Source organism: Leucopleurus acutus, assembly GCF_964270905.1.
Source record: "Leucopleurus acutus genome assembly, chromosome: 20".
In the NCBI taxonomy this organism is placed as follows: domain Eukaryota; kingdom Metazoa; phylum Chordata; class Mammalia; order Artiodactyla; family Delphinidae; genus Leucopleurus; species Leucopleurus acutus.
In genome coordinates this window covers 50,675,848-50,702,866 of record NC_139162.1, presented here as the reverse complement: position 1 = coordinate 50,702,866, position 27,019 = coordinate 50,675,848, and the positions used below count along the sequence as shown (strand labels likewise).

At 48.9% G+C, this 27,019-nt stretch overlaps 1 protein-coding gene across 2 annotated transcripts in view; it reads right to left on the bottom strand.

The window, feature by feature from the left end:
- Nucleotides 1–27,019, bottom strand: part of ARHGAP35 (Rho GTPase activating protein 35) — a 121,892-nt gene that overhangs the window by 7,979 nt on the left and 86,894 nt on the right. For both annotated transcript variants that reach the window (XM_082863261.1, XM_082863262.1), the window contains exons 4-5: nt 7,245–7,322; nt 5,508–5,639 (exon numbers count right to left, since the gene is read on the bottom strand). In XM_082863261.1, coding sequence (XP_082719387.1) covers nt 5,508–5,639; nt 7,245–7,322 — 210 coding nt within the window. The remainder of the gene's footprint in view (nt 1–5,507; nt 5,640–7,244; nt 7,323–27,019) is intronic.

The window sequence follows — 27,019 nt, the reverse complement described above, 5'->3', positions numbered from 1 at the left end:
GCACAGCCTCCTGACCTGACCTGTCCTTCTGTCTCGATGTTCCTCCAGCAAGCACACCACCACCAGCGTTGAGGGACCCACTCAAGCTGGCCGTCTTTTCACGGTAGTCACGCCACCAGTGACTTCTTACCTCTGGAGAGCGCAGGAATGTCGGCGGGGCGATTTCACAGTTGCTGTTTGTGCCGTCCTCCCACCACCAGAGGGCAGGTGGGGCTGGTTTATCCCACATGCTGGCTGAGAAGACCCATTCAAGAGGCAACACCAAGGACACAAGGCTGGTGAGCGGAAGGAGGGGTGGGCACCAAGCTCTGTCTCCAGGTCCAGCACTCCTGCTCCGGGTCACCTGCCTGCCGCCATGCGCAGAGCCCTCCCCAGCTTCAACAATCCCTTTGAAAAGGGCTCAGTCCTCCTCAGCTAAACAACCATACTTTTTTTTTTTTTTGCGGTACGCGGGCCTCTCACTGCCGGGGCCCCTCCCGTTGCGGAGCACAGGCTCCGGACGCGCAGGCCCAGCGGCCATGGCTCACGGGCCCAGCCGCTCCGCGGCATGTGGGACCGGACCGGGGCTTGAACCCGCATCCCCCACATCAGCAGGTGGACCCCCAACCACCGTGCCACCAGGGAAGCCCCCAAAACCATACTTCTAAAACCATGTGTCTGTCAACTGAGGCATCAATACAGGTTCAGGAGAGGCATGTGAGGTCACCTGAATCAAGACGAAGTCTGGGGACTTCCCTGGTGGTCCAGTGGGTAGGGCTCCGTGCTCCCAATACAGGGGGCCTGGGTTCAATCCCTGGTCGGGGAACTAGATCCCGCATGCCGCAACTAAGAAGTCCGCTTGCTGCAACTAGATCCTGCACGCCACAACGAAGATCCCGCGTGCTGCAGCACGAAGGCCTGGCACAGCCAAAATAACTAACTAGATAGACAGACAGATAGATAATTAAAAAAAAAAAAGATGAAGTCTGGATACAGACCAGGGAACCTGGAACTGAGGTCCCAATACTTTGGAGCAAGAGGAGAGGACCGGACTTCCCTGGTGGCTCAGTGGTTAAGAATCCGCCTGCCAATGCAGGGAACACGGGTTTGAGCCCCGATCCGGGAAGATCCCACATGCCGCGGAGCGGCTGGGCCCGTGAGCCATGGCCATTGAGCCTGCACATCCGGAGCCTGTGCTCTGCAACGGGAGAGGCCACAACAGTGAGAGGCCCGCGTACCACACACACAAAAGAAGAATCCGCCTGCCAAGGCAGGGAACACGGGTTTGAGCCCTGGTCCAGGAAGATCCCACGTGCCACGGAGCAACTAAGCCTGTGTGCCACAACTGCTGAAGCCCGCGCGCCTAGAGCCCGGGCTCCACAACAAGAGAAGCCACTGCTATGAGAAGCACACGCAGCGCAATGAAGAGTAGCCCCCGTTCGCTGCAACTAGAGAAAGCCCACGTGCAGCAACGAAGACCCAACGCAGCCAAAAATAAATAAATTTAAAAAGAGGCGAGGATAGCCAGAGGCCACTGGGGACCTCAGAGGCTAGCTTGCTACACCCCTCACAGTATACAGAAAAACCAAGGCCCAAAGAGTAAGAATGCTGGTCCAAGGTCACACAAATTGGTGTCAGGGGCCCTAATCCCAAACACTGTTCTTGCCCTGGCTGTGTCACTCTGCTGCCATCTCTGGTACCCAGGCTGTCAACCAGGCTCTAGGCTTTGATCTGTTACCGCTCAACTCAGTGCCTAGAGGAAAATCCCTGATGGATTTTGACCACCTTGCACACCTGCACCACCAGAAAAGGAAAACACCGGCGCAGGTCACAATCGCTCAGTGATGCATGCAGCTGCCAGCTGTCCTTCTGGTGGGAAATGACCCCAAGGCTGAACTCTCCCTCTGTTGGGCCCAGAATGGAAGTTTCAGGGTGTCCTTCTCCCGGAGGTACGACCTTGCAGTAACCTGTGCAATGTCTCCTACCCACCAGATGAAGGCAGGGACTGCACACGTGTCTGTCTGCTGCCATCTGTCCCTGTCCCACGCAGGGCCTGGCACATGCTAGGAGATAAGGAACACCCCCATGCTCTTAAGGAGCTAACTGGACAGACAAGAGGAAGCAGGATCCCAGAATTAGCAACATCACAAGGCAGCACGTGAACAAGAGCCCAATGAGCAGCAAGACTGGCCCACCTGGCGACCTCGCCGGTCAGTCATTTATTAATCTCTAGCCCTCAGTTGTCTCATCTGCAGATAGAAAGGGTGAGACGATAAGCCAGCATCCTGAACCATCTGGGCTCATATATCCCTTTGATGATTTTTTTTTTTTTTTTTTGCGGGGGGTGGGTGGGCCACACTGTGTGGCTTGTGGAATCTTATTTCCCTGACCAGGGATCGAACCCGGGCCCTTGGCAATGAAAGTGTGGAGTCCTAACCACTGGACTGCCAGGGAACTCCCATCCCTTTGACAATCTGATGAAAGACCATGGTCTTCTCCGTAGACTTAAATGCGCACACAGAACTCACAAGCAGTTTATGGGGGCTAACGAGGCTCTGAGGCCAAGGTCCTTAGGCTCAGAGCCTCTGGACCAAGACAGAGGCAGCTCTAGGGCCTTTCCTGGCACAAAAGACATAGGACAGGGTGTGCGGGGACTGCTGGACCAGAGGGATTCCGGATAGGTGGTGGTGGGGTTTTGGGGGGGCTGTGAGAGGGAGAGAAGACGCGGGGCAAGAATAAATGATACTGTTTCTTGAAGCCTGGGGTGAAACGTGAGGACGAGACAGAGGAGAATTCAAGCCCCCTCTAGCTGCCTCCTGAAATCCTGGTCCTCTCTGAAGCCAGGCTCAGGTGCCGTCTCTTCCAGGAGGCCTTCTACCTTCCTCTCTCCTTACTGCGTTTCTGCACTTCCAGCTCAGGTTGCTTCGCGCTGTCTGGCAGAGAACGTAAGTGAGCACCGGGGAGGGCAGGAGCCACGTCTCAGCACAGGTCACGCCCAGCTTGCCCTCCCTCGCAGTGTGGGCTGCGGCGGCTGCTATTCCTTTCTCAGGCTCCCACATATCACCTTGAACGTGGTAGGAAAATGACTGGTGAACAGTCACGAAAACCTCCATTTGCAGGCAGAATTTCAGCAATGTTCAATATTGTGAAATCTTGGAGCTTACAAAACAATTTGATAGTGACCTTGATATTTGTTGTGATGGGATCGGAAACCATTTCCAAGCCCTTAACACACACAGACACAACAGCTCTTAGGTATTACGTGGAAAGAGCTGGTCAAGTTGACGTTGCCATGGAAACCCAGCCAGGCTGAGAATAGCTACTTTTGGGCATGAGAATCTTTGTTCCATCATGTCCCTCAACACTAACTTTGGCGCTGCCTGCTTGGTGTTTCTGGCTCAGTTAAGCTCTGGCACACACAGCCCCGCTCTTCACTCAACTGTTAAGGCCGTGAGAGGTGCCATGTCAGTGAGATACACTTCTCTCTACCAGGTTCAAGACAACGGAGCTCCAGCTGACCAGCCTGGGGCACAGGAAACACACAATGGGAAGAGGAAGCGGAAAATCTCCACCCTTTTCCAGGCTGCAGCAGCAGCAAGAAGCTCCCTTCCTCAGCAGGGGCAGGCGGCGGAAGCTGCTGTAGGAAGGCAGCTGATTCCCTATCAATAACACCTTCCTCTCCTGCCCCCTGTGACCCTCCCCAAACAAAAAGACGCTATGTCAGCAATTCCCGCAGAAACAATGGGATTCTTTCTGCGGGGTGCCAGGACTCTACAAGCCTCTAGATGGTGCCAAGTCAAGACAAACGCTGTCCGGAATCTCTGGGCTTCCAGCAAGCTGGGTACCAGCCCACACCTTCTCTTCCCAACTTCTGCCCAGAGACAAGCTTAGCTTACATGGAAAGAAAGCTGGCTCTGGATGGAGATTTCCCATGTGTTTCACATCTGAGCCAGCCTGGAGCCTGCTAGGGAAGTGACTGCTGGGAGGACCTCTATCTTTGGATGGTAGGACCAGAGCAGAAGCTGGCACCTGTCCCCACCCCTTAAGTCATCTGGAGAAACCCAGACTCCTGTCCTGAGACGGCAGATGGGAAAGAAGGCCAAGGAACCCCATGACAGTCCCCGAAGCTGCCAGTGCTTCTGCCCACCCCTGTGGGCTTGGATAAGACTGGGGATGCGAACAATTTCAATCAGCTAAGACGGTGTGTGTAAAATATGGTGGTGAAGGCGGCACCTAGACTGTGGAAACAAACATCACAGGAAAGGCAGACCACAGAACAGTGACTCTGGGGGCTCTGCAGCACTGACAGCAGTCAGGTTCTGACAGGGACACCCCTCCATAGTTGGGCTTCTGTCAGCACCTCTATTTCCCGAAGCCACGAAGAGTCCATGACCCACATCTTAAAGGTCCTGCGAATTTGTGACAGCCCCCAGAATTCTGCCCACACCATCAGCTTTGTGAGTAACTCGTGTTTGCTTAAAACTCCCTCTTTTGAGTTGGGCAGTGGCAAGATAAGACTAATGTGCTGGGGTCCCAGGAACACAGCTCCCTTTCCACTTCCCCACCCCCTTGGTCGCTGGCAAAGACACTCCGTTCTGTAGCTGCACAGCAGCGGCTGCTTCTGGGGTCTTGGCCCACCCCACCAGAGGTATAAAGTAGAAGGCTGCCTTTGGCTAAAAAAGTTCAGAAATGTCACCCCGTGGAAAGCTTGGAGAGGTCAGGCCCCCCACCTAGAGCACTACATGAAGTCCAGGAAAGGCTGCCCAGTGGGAAGGTTCCCACATGGTGGACAAATGCCTCTGGAGAGAGGCAAGCCAGGGCAGAAACAGCTCTCGGGGCAGGCAGGATGGCGTGCAAGGTGACCATTAAAACCAGAGATGCTAACTTGCTGCAGCCTCAAGTGATCATCTGGTCAGGGCCATCGGAGCTGTCCCCTTCCCTCAAGAGGATGGCTTCCTCAGAGGCTATCTGGCTCTGCACCACACGTTAATTTCCTTCTAAGAGAGCTGGGAGAAGAGGGGTGAGCGAGAGGAGGGCAAAGGAAAGTAATACACCTACCACTTAACAGGTCTGTGACACAGCCTTGCCTCCAGACCTCTCTGAATCTCATTTAATAAATACGAGGAGGGATGGTAACAGGGGTAACTAAGGGCCAGGGAAGGTCACGCTGGCCATGCACACACTGTGAACAAGCAATGGAGCAGAGATTTGCCCCAAGTCCGACATCAAAACCAGGCTCTCAGCTCACGGAGTTCTGGGGCCACGTGCAACTTTCTTGACAGAACCCTCAGAGAAGCACCTCTGGTCAACCAAGGCAGGGGCCTAATGTGTCAGCCCCTTCGGCGCCACCTTGCTAGTTCCCTTTCCTTACGTCCTTCACATCTCAGTTCCAAGAGTCCAAATGTCAGCTCTCTGAGGGCAGGACCCATTCTTAAGGTGCTGCACCCCCTCCCTCAATTTGCCCAACACAGAGTCCGCCTGGGGCGCTGCCAGGGGCCCACAAGCTACACACGGTTGCCACTACTCACTGTGCGCCTCCACCAGATCGATCTGCATGTTGTATGGGACCAGGGGGTCTGGCAGTTCTGAGAAAAAGCTCTTCATGGCCCCTGCCACAGTGTTCACTGTAAAGTCCTTCTCTGCCAAATCCAGGTTGTGATCTGAAAGGAAGTTGGGAGAGTGAGGCCAGATCAATGTAAGCTGGGCAGAAGCAAGGAACACTCAGCGCTGGGGATAAGCAGAGAAACGGGGACCCAGGGACGCTGCCCAGGGCAGGCCTGGAGCCTGGGTAGGGACTCAGGATCATCACAGACTGGACAGAAGGTGGCACCCCTGGGTGCTGCTAAAAAAGAAGAAAAGAGAGTTCTGAGATTCACAGACAGAGGCTGACACCCAACCTTCCAAGGTCAGCCTTTGAGTAGAGGAGCTGCACCCCCCATTCTGTGCCATCCAGCTCCCCTTGTTTGGCCTGGATGTGCTGCTACCTTTTCCTTACACCCTCGCACTCAGGGAAAACAGGAGGAGGCTTTCCCAAAAGGCCAGCTCCCTTTTCCTGGAAGGTTACAAAAACGCTACCAACAACCGGGCTGCCATCTCCGTCCCTGCTCCTGTGGTGATCGGGCAGCGAGGCTCATCTTCCCCTTGCTGGGCCCTTCCAGCTTATGATACCTCTGACCTCTGTGTCTCTAGTTTTTCTTTACATACTTTACTGCATCTCTGATCGTACAAATCATCTGCTGATAGATACCAGCTGTTTCTATCTGGGGGTTGTGTGTAACCCATGTCACAGATTCTGGCATATAATCAAGTGTACACCCAAGGGTGGCTTTGCCCTCACTCTGACCTCATGCTTCCTACCCTGCAAGACTAACGCACATGTTCCTTCTCTCCTGGGTCACCTTCTCCCGCTGCCAGCCAGCAGAGACTGACTGTGGTGTTACGAAGTGCTATGGGCCCCTGGGTGCTGGGGTGGGGCGCCTGCTCCCAGCGCACAGGCTTAGCTGCTGGCTCCTGCAGGCCCGCACAGGCTGCCTGGCTTGGCCTCCTGAGCCCAGTCACATGCTAAGCTGGACCCTGCTTTGATCCCCAGCTTCCTTTCCTCTTCGGTCAGTGACATCTGTGAATTTTTACTGCTTTGGCTCATTTGCTTCTGGCACTGGTGGGTGTTCAGTTCTAAGAGTTACAGTTTGGCTGTTGGGTTAGGGTGGAATAGATTTGGCCATCTGGCTCTAGGCCTCTCAGACCTGATCTAGCTTAGGAGACAGAAGTCCCGGCCAAGAGCCAGCCTAACTCATGAGAGTTCAGCTTTGGGAGACTGGGGCTCAAGGCTCAGCTCATCACAAAAGGCTCCCTTGCTTCGTTTCTCTCCTGCAGGGACTCTGTGAGGAGGGTACTCCTGTGGCCCTGGCAAAAGGGGATTGTCATCTCAACCCAACCTTTACATCATGTGCCTGAGATTCACCCCTGCACAGCCCAGTCCAAGGGAAGCAAGGCCCTTTCCTGGTGAGCGAGGCGCGGGCTGGGGTGGGCCGGAACAGTGCCTGGATGGTGGGGTGCGGGAGCAGCCCGGCTGAAGTAGGTTTGGCGGGGATGACACTTCTGTTTGCTGACAGGGGCCAAAACCCTTTCTCCTTGTCAGTCACCCAGCCAGCACCCCTTGGCTTTGGGGCTGTGTGGCAGGAGCGCCCCCGAGGGGCTCCGCTGGCAGTCCGGCTGTTGCGTCTGCCCTGACTGGCCTCCGGTGCTCGGCTGGGCTGTGGCCTTACCTTGGTCAAACTGCCTTTGCAGACTCTCCATCTCTGACTTGTTCCCGCTGACCCGGTAGATGCCTTCAGTGCTCAGTCCTGAGAAGAAACAAGCAGGTGTCTTAGGAGCAGGAAGTGGAGAGCAGAGAAGGAGGAGGACTGCACTTGAGGAAAGAAGGGGAGAGTCCATGAGGCACCCACTGGGAGACAGGAACAGGGCTGAAGCACTCTTGACTTACCTAGATGCTTCAACCCACTTTTGCCCATTTTCTTTTTCACTTAAAAATGTAAAAATATTTGCTTTTTGTAAAAATTAAAATGATACAGAAGCACATCAGACAAAGATATCTTTTGTCCACATTTTGATGTATACTCTGGAATCTTAGTTTTTTTTTAACAAAATGGAGAGAACACTGTTTTAACCCACCCATTTCATTTACAAAGTATGTTGTGAACGTAAATCATTAACTGTTTTTTTACAACATGATTTTAAAGACATCAAAATACACAGTAACTTAAAAACAATCTACTGTTAATCATTTAGGTTTTTCCAAGTTTTCACTGTTAGGAATAACCCACAATTATGTTTTCTGATAGCTAGTTAAGTTTAAAAGCTTCTTGGCCGTGTGTATTTCTTACTCTGTGAATTTCCTATTCGTGTTCTTGTTCATTTTCCTATAGCAGTGGTTCTTCTCATTTTGTACTTGAATATTAAGGAACTGACTATGTTAATGTTATACATCTTTACGTTTTTTCCCTTTTTTTATCTGTTTTCTAATTTTGTGTACTGAATTTTTTGGAAGTACATAATTCAAAAAGTTTAGGTTTTCAAGAACCATCAATTTCTTTATGATGTCTTCACTTGTTTTTATGGTTAGAGAGGATTTTCCTGTTCCTAGATCAGATGTTCTCTATTTCTTCTATTTCTTCCTTCTTGTTCTTTTACAACTTTTTTTTTTACATTTAACTCTGCGATTCTTTTGGAACTTACTTGGTGTACAGTGTTAGGTAAGGAAAAAAGCAATGCTAAAATTCAATTAAATAATAACATGGGAGGATATAAAGTACCAAGTGAGAGAATGACTCCCTCCACCCTTCACTCCCCACCCCTTGGCACAGGAAGCACTGCGCAGCTTGCAGTGGACTCCAAGCACTGTCTCTCAACTTGGTTCTCCTCCTCTCCAGGAAGGAAAGTCCACTGTTGCGCCCCTAAGACCATGGGTCTAAAGGACAATGACGTCACTGTGAAAACCAAGATGGGATCTCATGGCCAAGCCAACCCTGGTTCCCTCCTGAAGATCACGGTTTTGAGCAACTCTGACCAGCTGAAGGGGCAGAGGAAGCACCCTGGAGCCACCATGAACACCAGAAGGCAGTGCGGACAGTGGAGAGAGGACAAGGCCCTGAAGTCCATTAGGAGGCTCTTGAGAGCCAAGTGTCTCAACATCAGTTATCACCTAATTGATGCCTCTGGAGAGGCACCCATCAGGCGAGATAAACGCAGTCGGCCTGTTTCTGGAGCCCCGGATTGGTGGCAGGTGAACTGTGAAGAACATCAAAGCAGAAGCCATCAATTCCCTATAGCCTAAAAGCTGTTAACTGCACATGGGCCCTTTCACCCCAGAGAAAAGGGGGTCAACAGACCAGCCTCAAGGACGCCCTACCGTGCAATGCCTAGCTACGAAGGGGCTGCGCCATCACTGTCCTCGGCACAGGACGTGCAGACACTATCCAAACTCGAGGCCCTGGACACACCCCGGCCCAGTGGTGACCTTTCCCACTGCCCTCCCTTCTGGAGCTAATATTTCCTGCATGGTCACCATGTTGTGCACTGGGCTACATGCTTTCCCACATCCACCACTCATTTATTAGAAGAATGATGATGCCATCGAATCTTCAACCCCTTACGGTGGGGCTACTGGATGGAGAGAGAATACAGATGAGAAAAGGGAGATTCAGAAAGGTGAAGTCCTCACCCTAAACCGCATAGCTGGTAAGAGGCAGAGTGGTCTAAGTCCAGGGCCTCTGCTACTCTTCTGCCTCCACACTGTTCCAGAAGATGCTTGACATTCATCCACCATCAGGCTGGGGTCCAGACCACAGTCTCCCCCCTGACCAATCCCCTCAAAGAAACACCACATTTGAGTGAAACCCACTGGCCCTCAGTACCCTGGGGAGCCAATCTTGAGACGGTCCATCCCTTCTATTGCTGTCAACCTCCAGAAGTTAGAGGTCAGGATGGCCCCTGTTCACCATCCCTAGTTAGTAATTTTACAATGGTCTCTTTCCTCAGTGACTTTTCTAAACTATTCTCAGACACATTTAAACTTTCTACCTATTTCACATCTCGGGTAACACGTCACATGCTTACACATGAAATCACCCACGTTTTGACAAGCCCTGGGTATGTGTCAACAGATTCAAAATCTTCACGCCCTAGGTTTAAAAAAATCACTACACTTTTCTCTTTACCTGAATATCAGCCCTCTCTAATACAAAGAAAACAATGATACAAACGGCAGGAGCTTAAAAAGTCCTCGATGAAGCAGCAGCGTCCACAGCTCCTGAGCCCCACGGTGGAGAGGCACTCTCTGACCTGGAGAAGATCCTGACAGCCTCAGGCCATTCATCATCTTCTGGCAACCCTGACCTTCAGCACGGACAGAGGAGCCCTCTGCACTGTCTCCTAATGGCCACCTGCCCCGGTATCACAGGGCAGAAAACAAACTGCAAGTTAGCTATCGGGAAATCATCGGAGGCGCGGGCCTGCTGAGACCTCACTAGATGGATGATCACAAAAATGGAAGCATCTGAACCACAAGGCTGGCTCCACAGCATCGATTAATCATCAACTTAGTATTTCCTGTAATCTGGACACGTGTTTATATTACGAAATCCCACTTTAAAATAGCAATTCTGCCACCGCTCTCTACACAACAACATGGCATAATTTAGGAAAGGTATCATCTGCTTGGCCAGTACAATTTTTCACAACTATTAATTAGACAACAATTAAATAAAAACAAAAGTCTGAGAGCAGACTTCAAACTGCAGGCTGCTCGGGAAACAGAGCTAGCAACACAGGTGAGAGCCAGGATGGCTGACAGGGCAAGGGCAGCTTTGCCAAGGAGCCCGGGACCGGAGCAGGGAAAGGGCTGGGGGCCTGGAGCAGGCCCCTAGGCAGAGACGCTGGATGCCAAGGGGTGTGCATCCTGGGACCCACAGACCCACACAGAAACACTCAGGGGCTGACTCTGGCTCACCCCTGCCAGCAGAAAGCAGTACCCCCCAGCCACAAGGTCTGCTCCATGGCTAGAGGCCCCACTGAGAAAGCTTCACTCTTAAACTATGAGGCATCTCTACATACCAGAAATCTCCAAAGACCCATTACCATAGCAGAATCTCGGCAATAGGTCTTTTTTTTTTTTTTTTTTTTACAGAGCCCTACTGATTTCTTTGGGAATCTTTTAATCTTTGGGAATAGAACAAGAGAAACAAGTTAACATGTGGGAATAGAACAAGAGACAGTTCAGAACAGCCACGGCCGCTACCTTCAAAAATCTAAACAATTTCTATGTACAACAGTCTTGTTCCGACGGCTCTAGAGAACAGAGCTATGACTAGACTGGGAATGACAGGAAGGCAAGTATTCTCTCAATATATAAAATAGTAGTAGCTACAGCTGTCACTCATTATAAAGGGCCAGAGTTTTTGAACTCCCTTCTCACTGGATAGCCATCTGTCTGGGACGCTGTTTAAAAAGATTAATACCTGGTCTAAGAAGACAGCTAATAACACCAGCAATAAACCATTTATTGAAGGCTTACTATGTGTGAGGCACATAATGCTAAGTCCTTACCGTGCATTTCTACATCCGTTCTCACAATAGCTCCTTCAGAGATTGTTACTAATCTCATTTTACAGATGGGAAAGCAGAGGCTAAGAGGTAACATAACATGCGCGAGGTCAGAGAGCTAGTGAATTGCAGTCTGAACCCCATCTGCTTCCAGAGCCTGCGTTCTTCTACTACTGCGTTTTAAATCACCAGTTTTCAAACTCGAGCAAGCAGCAGAATCACCTGGAGGGCTGGTTATAATAGAGGTTACAGGGCTGCAACTGTAGGGTTTCTGATTCTGTTGGTTGGGAGCGGGCCCCAAAAATCTGCATTTCCAACACATTCCCAGGTGACGCTGATGCGGCTGGTCCAGGAGCCATACTGTGAGAACCGCCACCACTCTAGAAGATGGTCCAGGCCTCTAAGGTCCCTCTGACTCTTAAGATCTATGATTCAATAAAATGGGGGGGGGGGCAATACACAAGGAAAAATAAATACCAGATACTTCAGGAACAAAGCATCTCCAAAAAGTATTAAAACTGGTGCTTTTTATTTGTTAGCAAGCCTCTGCACACTATTTAAACCACGGCCACGTGTGATTTTTCAAAAGGACATTAAAAAATAGAAAAGCAAAGAGGTCTTATTTTTTCTTTCAATAAATATTTACTGGGCTTCCCTGGTGGCGCAGTGGTTAAGAATCCACCTGCCAATGCAGGGGACACGGGTTCGAGCCCTGGTCTGGGAAGATCCCACATGCCGCACAGCAACTAAGCCCGTGTGCCACAACTACTGAGCCTGTGCTCTAGAGCCCACGAGCCATAACTACTGAAGCCCGCATTCCTAGAGCCCGTGCTCCGCAACAAGAGAAGCCACCGCAATGAGAAGCCTGCGCACCGCAACGAAGAGTAGCCCCCGCTCGCCGCAACTAGAGAAAGCCCGTGCACAGCAACAAAGACCTAACGCGGCCAAAAATAAAAATAAATACAATACAATAAAATAAATAAATTTAAAAAAAAATTTACTGAGCACCCAACATGACAGATAAGATCCTTCACAGAGCTTTCAGCTGTGGTCTTCCTCAAAACTATTTTGGTGACAGAAGGCTAGATGACCCAGCAATGCCAGCCACGAGGCGTTCCCTATGGGCTAAGAACTGGCATATTTTACCCTTGACTTCCCCATCACAGCGTCCGAGAGATGCCCGTGGCACTTGCCACACCAGGGGCCCCAGGAGAATGGACAGGGGACCTGCAGGAGCTTGGAAACCAAGAGGAGAACCACCTTCTGCTCTGGTACACGTCTGATTTTCTGAAACGTCCAAAAAAGTTTTTATTCCTGGATCCCAAGCACCACTTCTCGGCACCGGCATTCTTGGCCTGAAGTCTTTCCGTAGTCTGCCCCGGCCAGGCTTCGCCCCTGCTCGGTCACACCAGGACTCAGTTCCTCCTAAGTTTCCTTTCTAGCAACAAATCAATACTTCCTCCAAGACAAACTCTGACTTGTTTATTTTTCACTTTCTATATTTAGATATAAAACTCAGCACTTTAGTCCTTAAAATTTTTTTTAAATTGGTGCTGCCAGTGCTGTAAAACACCCCACATCAGACAGGCTTTAACTACTAAACTACTTCTGTCAACTTTTAAGGAAATGCATCTAATAGGCCATTCTCCTTCCTTCCTGTATCCCAGAGGTAAGTCTCAGGCAGGCTAAGTTTCAAGGCCAGAGGGGTGCTGAGAACTCTGGGAGAAAAGGAAACCCCGTCGAGCGTAAAGTCCAAGTTGTCTTGAAGGGGGCCGACCTCTCTGGGTCAAATGCCAACAGTGACACTGCAGTCTGTCTCCTCCTGAGGGTCACACTGCAGCACCTCCGCCACGACGGAAGGTGAAAGGGCTGGGGTGTGGCTGAGCGTTTAGCGTGGAATCACAAGCCGCTTACTGGCTCTAAGATCCTGGGCGATAGTGCTTCCTTTCCTTTTCTGCACAACACAGAACAGTCCCCACCGCACGCCCTGTTGGGGTGCACTGAACGAGGTCACAGCACAGGGCTAAGGGAGCAGCCATTATCCTAACGATCTCAGTGGAAAGCGAGCTGCCAAGTGGAGGAGCACCTGAATTTTGCTGTCAGGGAGATCCGGGTTCGGATCCTGACTCTAACTTCTGCACATCTGACTCTACAGCGGATCAACCCCCACCTTCTTAGACTACTGCAAGGAACAAACGAGATAACCTGCGTAAAGCCCACAGCATAATGCCTTCCCCCTGCCCTTTCTCAACATTTTAACAAGCTTCAACAGCAGCGCCTCCCTGTAGGCATGGCCTGTTCTGAGGGCTCGGCCAAAACAGGCCAGTTGGCAGAAAAATATTAAAAACACACACAGGCTTTGACACCAAAGTAACCTCAGTTTTGATCCTGGCTCTGTCTTACAGCTGCTGGGTGACTGAGGACAAATCACTCCACCTCTCAAAGCCTTGGTTCCTCAACAAATACGGGTTGTTTATTAATGACTATCAAGATGTTGTGAATACTGAGAATACACATATGAAAGCAAGTAATACAAATGGCTGGCACACTGAAATAATAATGATAATAATAAAACAATAATAATAACAGTTAACTTTTGCTGAGGGCTTACTATGTGCCAGGCACTTTCCTAAGCTCTGCACTAGAATTATCATAGTGAATCCACCCAATAATTCCTTGAGGTAATATTATTATTTTTATTCCCATTTTACAGAGAGCAAATAGAGGCTCAGAGAGGCTAAGCCCAAGGCCACAGAGCTGTGTGTCCATGGTGGGGGGAGCAGGCTCTGAACTGGCTCACTCCAGTCTCTGTCTTGGATGACTGTGCACTTATTTTTATTTATTTTTTCACATCTTCATTGGAGTATAATTGCTTTACAATGGTGTGTTAGTTTCTACTGCACGACGAAGTGAATCAGCCATATGCATACATATATCCCCGTATCCCCTCCCTCCCACCTTGACTGTGCATTTACAGCATCATGCTACCCCCTCCAATGTTAATTCCCTGTTCCCTTATCCTTTAAATATTACATGTAGGCTTTATCCTTTAAATGCCAGATTCATTACGGGTTAGAAGGATTTTCCATTCCTCCCTTGTTTACTTATACGCATTCATCTCTTCATTCACACCCCACTCAGTGTTCTCATCTGTCAGTTGGAGGATAAGCAGGGAGAGCCAGAGAAAAAATGCTGCCTCCTCTCTCGACAGACAGCAGCCAATGGACAGTGTCCGTGCTTTATTCCTATGATGAAGTTCTACTATTGATAACATGAAAGAATCCCCACTAGATCTCCCTGTTGCCTTCCTGTGTTGGATGTGCTTGGAATGATTTTCTGGCTCTTCTATTACTTGAACACTAGGGTCACTCTGGCCCCTCCAGTGCCCCTTTGTTAGCTGTCTTCCCTTGGTAATTCCCTCGCCAATCAAGATCTGTTTCTGGCAGTGCCAGACCTCCTTTCTCCCCATGACAGAATGACACTAGCACTCTATTATGACTGCCTGACCGGGTGTTAGCCCCACAGCTAGGCATTGTGGCTTTATAAATTTCCAACGCCATTGCATGTACACACAGCCACGTCATAAATCTCAAGGCTGAGGAGGAAGGGAGAGAAGAGATCTGAAAGGGAAGAGAAGAAAATATCACACCAAGTCTGGGGCATCATATGGCTCCAGCATCTGGCTGATCCTTTATAAGCTACCCATGTATTTACTGTCATCAACTGTGAAAGAGGGCTTCTGGACCCTGCTCTGAGCCATATGAGGGGCTCTGTTTTTTTCCTGACTTTCAAGGAAACGCATAGCCCAATATATGTGTTTAAGAAAACCACTATGACAAAGTGAACCTTAGGCCAGCCCAGAGTTAATACTGCTCTTTCTGGGCAGCACGGGATGGAGAGGAGAGGAGTGTGACCTATAACTGAGGTGAGCAGACTGTACTCTGCAAAGCAGCAACGAATGTTCAAAGCCAAGAGCAGCTGGGAGACCCTACTGCCAAGAATGTGAGCGTCCTTCGGGCTCCAAGTGTGACTTCGCCAGCACACTCAAGCCCAGTGGCGCGGGGGTGATGGCAGTGTGACTCGGAGGTGAGCTAGTGCCACTGCAATGGGGGGGGGGGTCCTCACTGACTAAACAAAGAGCCACCAACAAAGAAACAGTTAAACTAACACACAGGTACAACCCCCCCGCCCAGGCATACAATGCCAACTTCCCTTCCACAGCAGGCCCCCAAGTAAAGCCCCTTGAGGTCACAGGCAGATTCCTCTCGAGCATTAATGAGGGCAGAGGTTAACTTCTTTCCGGTTCCTCATTCCCAATGAACCACGAAAGGTTCTGTGATGTCACCAATCACAGCCCAGTGTCCCTCCTTTCCTGGCCTCTCTTTCCTCACTAAGAAAGTACACTTCCATAGGTTAGAAGGCTGTTAACACTCTGGCATTAAATCTGATCGTGGTTACTCTGCATCTAGGATACAATACAAAGTTGTCCACATGTGGCCGGGGTGGCCTGCACCACCACCTGATCCTGCTGCCCTCTCCCAACCCACTTCACTCCAATCACGCTGGCCTTGCAGGGTCTCGAAGCGTGAGCCCCTCCTGCCTCCGAGCCTTCCTATAGGTTGTTCCTTCTACTTCCACCTCCACCTTTTGGCTGGCTGAACATTGCTCCCTCAGAAGCCTCCACTGACGCCCAGATCTAAATTGAGTCAGTTATGATAATAAAAACTGCTTACATTTATGCAGTCCTCATATTTTGGGCCAGGCACAGTGATGAGCATTTTACATGCATTATCTCCGAAACCCTTACGACAGCCCTACGTGTTGTGTACTACCATCATGACTATTCCCATACAGACTCCAGAGCCTGTGTCTAACCACCGCCCTACACTTTCTCTGTACAGCAGTGGCCAAAACTTGAAAGTTACTGTACAGCTGTGCGATTATTCACTGCATGCTGGTCCTCCAAGGAGAGAACAGGCATGTTTTCTGATTACCGTTCTATGTACTTGGATTTGCCACAGTAACTCGTGCCTGGAGAAGGCATTCAGTTAACTATCCACAGAAAGGAGGGAAGGAGGAACACATGACTGAAAATAAAAGTGCAGTTTCTCTGGCTGAAGAGAGGAAGGAAGCGGACTGAAGTAGTTTGTTCTCAACCACCCTCGTGCCTCAGGGGGGCAGGCCTCCCAGCCCACAGAATACGGGAGAGAGAAGGCCTCAGGGTGGCAGGCCTCCCAGCCCACAGAATACGGGAGAGAGAAGGCCTCAGGGTGGCAGGCCTCCACCCTGCCCACAGAATACGGGAGAGAGAAGGCCTCAGGCCTGGCCAGCACAGAAAAGGTGCTTCCTACGCAAGCGTACCCAACTCCTACCTTCCTTTATGGACTGGTTTCCCTGCCTCCGCTACTTCCTAGAGAAGTCATGGGGACTGAGTGAATTCCTGATCTCACCAGGGCAAGCCATCTGCTGTTCTACGTGTGGTCGGTCTCTAGATCTGGCCTGCTCACTTTTCCAGAGCAGGGCAACGGCTTCACTTTGCCTGGGATCCCCCCCAAGAGGGTTGCACCCTTTCCCAGAAGCTGGACAGAAACACACACACGCACACGCCCCCCATGAGGGAGAGGGAGGGAGACAGCGAGGGCCCTCAGTCGAGAGCGGGTGCTGCTCCCCAGGGCTGCTGTGACAGGACAGCCTGCTGCACTGCCTGTCGGGGCAAAACCAGTCTCATCTCCTCTCCGCCGGCGAAGGGCAGAGCGGCCTGTCCACCAAAGCTCCCTGCTGTGGAGAGGGAAAGTGCAGCGTAACAGGCAGGCAAGGCAGGCCTGTTGGAACTGTCTTGGGGATTTGGGCTTCCACCCAGATGATTTCTGTCTTGGATGGAAGGGCGGGATTACTCTGTGAAACAGGCTTTACTTCGCTTTGGCTGCTGGGCTCTCCAGGCAGCTTGCCAGGGCATGCTGTTCCGATCAGGGCACTGGGTCCCAGGGAAATCTGCTAGCACTGCCGAGTCACAAGCTACATGAACGCTGCTTATCTGAAAGAGCCCGAAGTGGAGCTGACTGCCTGCTTTTATGGCAAGAAGGCATTTTTGGAATGCAAATGACTTGTGTTTAACTTATAAGCAAGCAGAATACAGGAGGGTGGTGAGAAATGGGCACATGGGAAGTAGTCAAAAAATGTGGAGAAAGCTTTGTTTTAAAACTATTCGGATAACGAGAAAGCAACTAGCTAACCTAGAATTATAGGGGGAGGGAGAGATTAAGTAACACAGAACCCCCATAAAATCACAGCATATGAAACCACATACCTCATATTTTAGCACTTTACCATCAATTCAAAGCAGCATAAGTATGGCAGCTACTCACATAAAGCCCGTTGGTATATTCGAGCTGTAACTAACTGCACCTGCTAAACTATTATAGTGATAGGTGGGGGTATCTCTACTGAAATTAGCTGCCTTTTCTGAAAGACGGAATCACAGAGATCTAGGCTGACTGCAGGGAAATAACTGTCTAGATTTAACAGCTCTAGTCCCACCAATTCCCTTCCATGATAACTGTAGAGAGTGGCTGTGATAAATGAGGATGGAAATATGGAGGCTTTTTTAGGGCAGTCCCAAGTGGGAAGGAACTTGGTAAAGTTCTGAATCGTTTCAGTCTGATGCTACAAAGCTCACAGCTTCACCAGCCTGAAGCACAGAAGAAAGGGCTGGAATGTGGGTCCTTTCCATTCTGATGGCTGTGAGTGGCCTCTGCCCAAAGAACTCCAGGATTTGTTCCCTCTCTTATAAAAAGGGATTAGTGCTACTTTGAGATTAATGCTGTCCTCTAAGTCACGGGAGAGTAGCTAAGAAAGCAGGTAGGGTGCTCTAGGAAGAAAAGGCCCTGCACGAGCACCGTCCTCCCCGCATGACAAGAGGCACACCGGCCCAGGGTTGGGCTCTTCCTGCAGCTCCTTCCCAGCCTCAGAGGCCACTGGCCAATTCAGCCCTAGGTGTCCAGAGGGGCTAAGGAAGCCCACTGGCAAGGTTTTAGACGCAGGAGCCCTGGAGGGAGGGCAGGGACAGCGTGGTATAAAGGAAATATATATTTGGTCTTTGTCCCTAGTTCCCGGCACAGAGCTCCTAAAACCGTCAGGAATTTCCTGAGTGATAGGAGTGTCTTTTGTTATTCATAACAAGCCCCTTGTTACCAGATACCTGAGTTTATGATAATGAGGTGGACTCTTGGCGGGGGTGGGGTGGGGCGCCCTAGATAGCTTCAGGATGGGGGCTAGTCACCAGAAAGACCCAGCCTTGATGAAAGAGTGGAACTTTCAGCCCCACCCCCACCTCCAGGGAGGGTAGAGGGGCTGGAGATTGAACTCAGTCACCAATGGTCAATGATTAATCAATCATGCCTGTTTAATGGAACCTTTATATAAAAACCCTAAACAACAGGGTTCGGAGAGCTTCCAGGTTGGTGAACACATCGAGGGTGGCATGCCCAGAGAGGGCATGGAAGCTCTGTGTCCCTTACCCCACACTTTGCCCTACGCATCTCTTCCATTTGGCTGTTCCGGAGTTGTATCCTTTATAGTAAACTGTAATAGTAAGACAGCTGAACCCTGAACACGGTGGGGTTTAGGGGTGCTGAATCTCGACACAGTTGAAAATCCGCCCATAACTTATAGTCGACGCTCCATATCCGCGGTTCTTCCGTATCGGTGGTCCAGCATCCACAGATTCAACCAACCGCAGACGGGGGAGTACGGCTGTACTTACTATTAAAAAAGATGTGAGTATAAGTGGACCCACGCAGTTCAAACTGTGCTGTTCAAGGATCAACTGCATAGCATTTTCCTGAGTTCTGTGAGTTGTTCTAATAAATTATCGAACCTGGGGGGAGGTTGTGGGAACCCCCGACTTTCTGGCCAGTCAGACAGTGTGTGCACAGCCTAGGGACTTGCAACTGGTGCGGTGAAGTGAGCGCGGTTCTGCGGGATGGAGCCCTAAACCTGTACAGCCTGATGATAACTCTGGGTGGTTAGTGCCAGAACTGGGTGGCAGGACACCCGGCTGGTGTCGGAGAATTGACGTGGTATTGGAAAAGACCCCCACACGGTTGGTGTCAGGAGGGAAGCAAACCGTCCCATGCAGTGAGAGAGGGGTACTGGCGGAGGGCACCAGAGTCCGACATCAGCTGCCTGATCCCATTGCTCCATTAGCCGGCAGGGCCCAACTGATCTGTCTTCTTTGGGCTTCAAATTACCCCAGTGAAGGGAGGCGATGTGGCCAGAAGGGTAATCAATGGCTCTGGGTTAGAGTCCCAGCTCCAATCTCCATCTTTCTGAATCCCCTTTTCCTTTTCAGAAAATTGGAAATTACACCCTTCTCAGAAGACTGCTATGAGAATGGTATGAGACTCACGGAAACACTCAGCACTGGGCCTGGCAACGTGAGGTCCTAATCGGCACTTGGCACGTGTTCTCTCTTAATATGCACAACTACCCTTGCAAGGAAGCCAAGGAAACACAGACTCAGAGAAGGTAAGGAACGAACTGAGGGTCAGGCCTGCCTCGCTGCCCACAGGTGCCGTAGAAGGCTCTGTGCCGCATGCTAGGGCTAAGTAAAGAGCATTTCCCAATTAGATTAAGCAGCCTGGGAGTTCACCAACAACGGTAGGAAATCAGCTCGAGAAAGAGTCTGGCCTTTTGTCCTGCTGTCTCCCACCAGGGCAACACTGTAATTTGCTCTCAGTTAGTTATAAAGCTGAAATATATGCATATTACTTATTCCGAACACTTAGCAGCCATTTTCCATTTACTAGTTTGGTGGGGTTTTTTGGAAGGCAGTTCCAGGAAAGACTGGGTTGGTGTTTTCTGAGGAATGGTACACCACACATCAAAGTGCTCACTGACGCTGGGCGTCTGTTTCTCACGGTCACTGTGAACACACAAGGGAGACAGATGTGTGCTAAGCCGTCGCTCTGTGGGGAGGGATAAAACCGAGGGAGTTATTAAACTCCAGCACCCAGGAGGGTTGTCTATTTTCAGTCTGTAATATGGAGGTGAGATACTGAAAATAAAGCCAGGAGCTAACGTTACCACTTTAAAAGTTTTATTAGCTGCTATTACTTCTGTTTGTCATGAGTATACGAGATCAGCGACTCTCTATTTTGGAAAGGGTCCAATGGGAGGGGATGGGCACACAGTAAAACTGGAGGTGGACTATACCAATTTGGGCCACCAAGTTGCATGGAATCACTGGGAAGCTATGAGGCCTCCTGTCCTGGAGCGCTGGGAAGAGAAAACTATTTGATCTAGTCTCAATCACCTCAATGCTACGCATCCTTCAAGTCCTAACACATCCATCTCCCAGCCCTCACTGATCTCTCTTTTGCCAGCTCGAAGAGGTTTCGGGTCAAATCTTTTAATCTTTATTGGATCATAAACTCCCTGAGGACAAAGGTGCGCCATCATCCCGCCTGCTCTGGGTCAGATGGTAGGTATTCCACCGACACTTGGCTGCACGGTAGTCTTTAACCTTTTGGGAGGAGGAGACTCCTCTTACTCTGATAACCTAATGAAGGCTGTAGATTCTGGTGCATCCCCATTGTGCGTGCACGCACACACACAAGCTCACCAACAGTTGTAGGAAATCAGGGGTTCACAGGCCTCCAGAAGCCTGTCCATAGTCCCTAGGTTATGCGCCCCTAAGTAAAAATAAACCCACACAGTTCTTCAAGTCACAGTTTCCAGGGGTTTCAGAATCTGCTTTTCCCCAATTTCCCTGCTCTAACCGTACTAGGTCCCTTAAACAACAAATATTTACGTAAACTCCAAAGACAGCTCTTGTGGCAGCAGCACCCTACAGCATTCAAAGGGAAACAAAATTTTATGCAATCAATTTAAGAGCCTGGGCAGGGAAAAAGAGAAGCAAAAAAAGCGAAAGTGTAGACAGACTTGCCAAGAAGAGATCTTTAAGTGATCAATCCTCAAGAATTCATCTTGCGTCTAGTGACCATTTCCTATCTGCCTTAATCTAACTAATTTAGTACATGGGACAAAAAAATCACTTATTCCTTCAATAAATACCCAAGTGCCTACTGCACGTCAGGTGCTGTGCCTGGTGATGGCAAAGAAGAGACAGTCTCTGCTCTTGAGTTCCTCAGTGTAGCAGCGTTGCAGGAAACAAAGCAGCAAAGTGACAAAGACAATGAATGCAGAGTGGTGACAAGAGGGCTGCATACCAGTAGTAGACAGCCTACTGGTTCTGCCAGTAGTGACACCTTACCTTGCCTTCGGCAGGTGGGAGGGTGGGTATTCAGGGAAGGATTCCTGAAAATGGAGATAAACTCAGAAGCCAAATCCAACCCAAGAATACTTGCAGCAAAGAGATCTAACAATGGCACAAGGAGATCTTTTTCAGAGGGCAAGGAGAGAAAATTGATTGCTTCTTTGAGGCTGACAACACCCCACAGACAACAATTCATTCAACTGTTATTTAGACAGTCAAGCTCTCTGTCTTTACACCTTGAAGGAAGAGTGTTCGCTAACAACCTGCCCACTGCTGCTCAGATTAGCCTGGGTGTAACTGTTCACTTAGAGTCACAGAGACTCCAACACTGTCTCCGCCCAGCCTCTGCTTGCTCCTGGTAGCTGAACAACAGCTCGAGCAGCCCCAGGGTGCATCAGGGAGAAGAGAAATCACCAGGTAATGAGGAATCTTTGTCAGAGCAGGTCTCTGCTCTAAGGACCTCTGAACTGATACAGGCTGCAGTGGACTGAAAAATTTAAAGTGCCAATCCCCTGGGGTAAAACATCTATACACCTATCCTCCATTTATTATTATCATCATGATTATTAAAACAGCTGTTTTTCTTTTTTTTTTGGCCGTGCTGCGTGGCTTGCAGGATCTTAGTTCCCCGACCAGGGATCGAAGCCGGGCCACAGCAGTGACAACGCCGAGTCTTAACCACTGGACCGCCAGGGAATTCCCTTATTTTTGAACTCTAAACTCTAAAGTGATTTATAGACAATTCTCCCAACTCAGAAAAGGTGCGCCTGAATCCTCATGGCCAGCCGCACCCTCGGGACACCAAGTCTCCCATTAGCCCTGGCAGCCTGACCCACTCGCTTTCTTTCCCCCTGCTCTGCTGACTCGCAGCTCCCTTCTTTCTGCGCCCCTCTATTTAAGTATCCTACCTCGAAAGTTTCACATTCCCTGGACTGTTAGCAATACACCCTCTACCCCTCACACTAAGAACGCAGGGAAATTAGTTCTCACTCAGATGTTGCAACCTTGCTCAAGACCTTAGTATTATACGCATCTTTTTGCTTCTCCCTATCTTTAGATACAATTCCACGTTTCCACTGAATGGCACTTCTGAGGAAAGAGGTCTTCTGAACGTCTCTACACCATTCATTCGTTCATAATCATTTATTAGAGCCCTGTGTCTTGGTTTGGAGGATACAATGATGAAGACCCAGTCCCTTCCCTCAAGGAACTTAGGCTCCGTTGAGGAAGGAAGACAATCAGAGTCCAGAGTTGAGTGCTCACAGAGCACTGCACAGAGCACTACAGAACACAGGCTGGTGGGCACGGGCTCAGAGGGTAGGCCAGAGAAGGACGCCAGGAGGGGACTCTTGAAAGGGAACGGCGAGTAAAGGTACGGCGGGTGAGACATATCACAAAAGCTGCAGAAGCGGCGTGCCGTGCGGCTGAAGTTTATCATCGTGGATGAAAATGACATGAGGTGAGGCTAGATGATGGGCAGGGGCCGGTTTTGCTGGCAACAGCATTAAACTTTATCCTGGAGGTAATGGAGAGCCACTGAAGAATTTTAAACGTGGGAAGGTGCTGTGATCTCATTTATTTTACAAAGATATTTGCAGTAGTGTGGCTAAAGGACTGAACGGACATGAGAACAGAAGGAGAAAGACCAATTACCAAGAGGCTATGATCATAAACCAGGAAGAGAGTGAGATTAATTGCAGTGGCAGGGGCCAGATTCAAGACCCACTCAAGTGGTAAAAACAACAGCATCCATTGATTAGGTTGACTGATATGGGACGGTAACAAGGGAGTGCCCTCCGAGAGCTTCAGCGAATTCTCTCAGATAAAAACCTTCAAACCCTGCCTTCCCACTGATGATAACAGGGGTTGATAAGCTTTCTCAAGAGCACCAAAATCCTTTTTCCAAATAAAATCTTAAACTGAACTTTAAGGGTGAAGGACCCAGGATCCTAGTGGCCTGTGTTCCCCGTTTCCACACAGAAAACCTTCCTTAGAATCCTAGGGACCCGAGACAGACAATCTGAAAACCCCTGTCCAAGTCCAAGTGCCAGAACCTGACATTCAAAGGATTCTAGGGCAACATAGCTATGTGGTCAACAGCACCTCTCACCTCTACACCTGAATCTTGTTCAGTCCACCTTCCCTACCTAGAAGATTCTTCTCCAGCCTTTCTTTGTTACAGAATCCAACTTATCTTTCTGGCCAAGCCCCCAGCCCAGACAAGTACCAAGCCAGCTCAAGGGATTTCCTCCCTTCCCTGACTTCCACCTAACGTTTCAGCCTCAGGGACTTGAGGCAAACTCACTGCCATGAACTATTAACTATTAATTTCCTCTTCCATGTAGCTCTCTTTCCAATGGGACCTGGCCTTAGGCTCAGGTTCTCCTCAGCATTGAAAACGCCTTGTACTCAATAGGCCCAGATATTTACAGATTGACAAACTAGTTCATTACACTTGACCTCATCAACCTTAGAAAGGAAACACAAACAACAGCAGGGCTTCCCTGGTGGCGTAGTGGTTGAGAATCTGCCTGCCAATGCAGGGGACATGGGTTTGAGCCCTGGTCTGGGAAGATCCCACATGCCGCGGAGCAACTGGGCCCGTGAGCCACAATTACTGAGCCTGTGCGTCTGGAGCCTGTGCTCCACAGAGAACAAGAGAGGCAGTGATAGTGAGAGCCCTGCGCACGGCGATAAAGAGTGGCCCCCGCTTGCCACAACTAGAGATAGCCCTCGCACAGAAACGAAGACCCAACACAGCCATAAATAAATAAATTAATTTAAAAAAATTTTTTTAAAAAAACCAACTGCAATGACTAATTATGAGAAAAATGAAGAGAAAAAAATACAGAGACATCATGACCTTGAATTGAAAGACCATACACTACACAAAGATGTTGAACTGCATTTTACACATAAACCAAATAAAAATCTCAACGGCATGAGGACTTCCCTAGTGGCGCAGTGGTTAAGACTCCATGCTCCCAATGCAGGGGGCCCGCCCGCGTTCGATCCCTGGTCAGGGAACTAGATCCCACGTGCACGCCGCAACTAAGAGTTCACATGCCACAACTAAGGAGCCCGCATGCCACAACTAAGACCTGGCACAGCCAAATAAATATTAAAAAAAAAATCTCAATGCAATGCACTGAGAAAATATTAAATGCACTAAATGCACTAAAGAAAATAATTCAAAAAGTCACATTAAGATACTTTTTAAAAGAAAAAAATAGCAAAACTATCTTTAAAAGATCTCATAAAAAATATCACACAGAGGCAGGCTGGAAGGTTACCCTGTAGACCTCGGTGGCTGCTGGGCGTATATGCTAGGCAATGGGGCTGCAGAAAAATGGAAGCTTTGCCGCCAACTACTTCCTTTACTAACTTGGTCTTGTCTATAATCTTCACTAGACTGAGAGCCCTTCTAGGGAAATATGAACTGTCTTATTCATCGTTGAACCTCCAGCACCTAAGGGGAACTGGCATATAACAGGTTTTTAATTACTCTTTTAGGATAGTGTGAGGCTATAGAATATTCTGGTAAAGAGTTGAAAATGATTAATTCTACCAGTTATTAGAACACATTATAAAATAAGAATTCACAAACCATGATTTTGGTGTAAAAACAAGAGAGTGAAATCTGTAAAACAAACATCTTAGAAAAGACCCAATTTTTAGGATTTAATGGTTGATAAAGTAATTGTCACAAGACACAGGGGATGATACAAAAGGTAGTACTATGATAACTGAATAAAAATTTACATCCATGCTTCCTATTTGGACAGGCTACCGAAGACGTATCAAGACTATGCATTTCTGCAAGTTTCTGAGACTTTTATAGTCTCACCCTGGGTTCATGTTGGCTTATGCCTATTCTATCTTTTCAAAGAATTCACATATTGATCTTAAAACCCAGGTAAAATCTTCTTCCACTAAGCTCCAACAAACCACACCAACTCTTCTGCTGAACTGAAACTGCCCTGACAAGCAAATACTACCCTAAATCCAGAGGGTCAGCTGAGTCAGTCAGCAACTGAAAATAATTCTGTCACACAGTTTTTCAGTGGAGGTTGACCTATGGTATAAAGGAAGACAAAGAAAGATGCCACCTGCTCAAGTTTGCAAAATAAATTAGCAATTGAATTTTCTATTTATAGTAAGCGCATCTCTGATGATATGACACATGGTGGTATTTGGGCAACAGGGTATCACAGCAATAAATCATTACTGAAAGCATACTACCTGGGTGACACTACACTGGGGATATAAAAATCACCAACACTGTCATATCCTTTCAGGGGGTGACAATTTAGGGAGACAAGGTAAAGATGTGAAAAGTGTAATCAACTTAAAGATAATAAAAGGTAAGCTATAAGGTAGAACATGTGACTGCTAAGCAGAGTACACAGACAATACTGGCACAGAAGTCCAGAAGAGGGAGGGCGAGGTCAATAGAAGTAAGGATGGCCAATCAGTGAGAAGGCATAATTCAAGCTGGATCTTTGATAACAAACTGATTTGCTGAGGCCAGAGTGGAGGAAGGAAGCAGAGGGTGAAGGGAAACAAAAGGGCAGACAGTAGTGAGGTGGGGTAGGGGCTTGGAGTAAGTCCAACGTGAGAATTTTCTACTGAGAGGGCCCACTTACAGAAGGCCCCGGCTGGTTCAAAATGAGGACTTACCAACTTGGTGTCTCTTCAATATCATATCTGGAATGTCTTCCCCCAGCATTGTATTTACCAGTGCCCCCTTTAGAATAGATCAGTAACTACCTTTAACATTTCCTCCATGTGTCAGGGATGTTTAAGATTTAAGAGGTGGCCATTCTGGACTTTACATACTTACCTAAATTTGCATAAATCAATCTCTTGGTATTGGCAGGACATGGACTCGGCCATGATAATAAGACTGTATTATGTTAAGAGGGCTGGCTCTTGTAATTTAGCCATTATTTCTAACTCACGATCAAACAGGACATCCCACACAGATGTGCTACGAGCACTAGCAAAGTCAATAGGTATGTGCATGCCAGCAAGTGCTCAGAATACATCTTAATCTCCGATCAATTTTTTGACCACAAGGAAAATTTCTGACCACAGGAAATGCTCAAACAACCCAACTATGCTTTGACTCACAGAAAGTTTCCAGATAGAATCTCCACAGCAAAATAAAGGAATCCGGGATGCTGAAAATCCTGGAGTCACACACCACACAAAACAATTCCTTGGAATCCACCACTCCACCACCCTCCTAAAGCAGGCCAGGAAGGATAACACAGAAAGTCTGTTTCTTTTTTACTTTAAACAAACAATTTTACTGAAAAAGATACAATTATCTAAAATAGGGACTGGCCTGAAAACAATTAGAAATAAGCAGTGGCAAGTACAGATTAGGATGCAATGAGAAGAAGGCTCAAGGAAAGGAAATCATGAGTGAGAGGCAGGCTGGAATGACAGAGGACTGGACTTTTCCTCAGCTGTAAGCCTTCTGAGCTTGTCTTATCGACTGGGTGTGTGAGGCCTGTGCTAGGGTAGTCCCAAACATAGCAGTGTGCGCTATAAAACCAGAAATTCCATTTGACACAGCAGCTGGCTCTCAGACACACCATTATTCTTCAAGGGCCTCAAGGTGAGAGACACTGTCACACATTCACAGCCTTTCCAAGT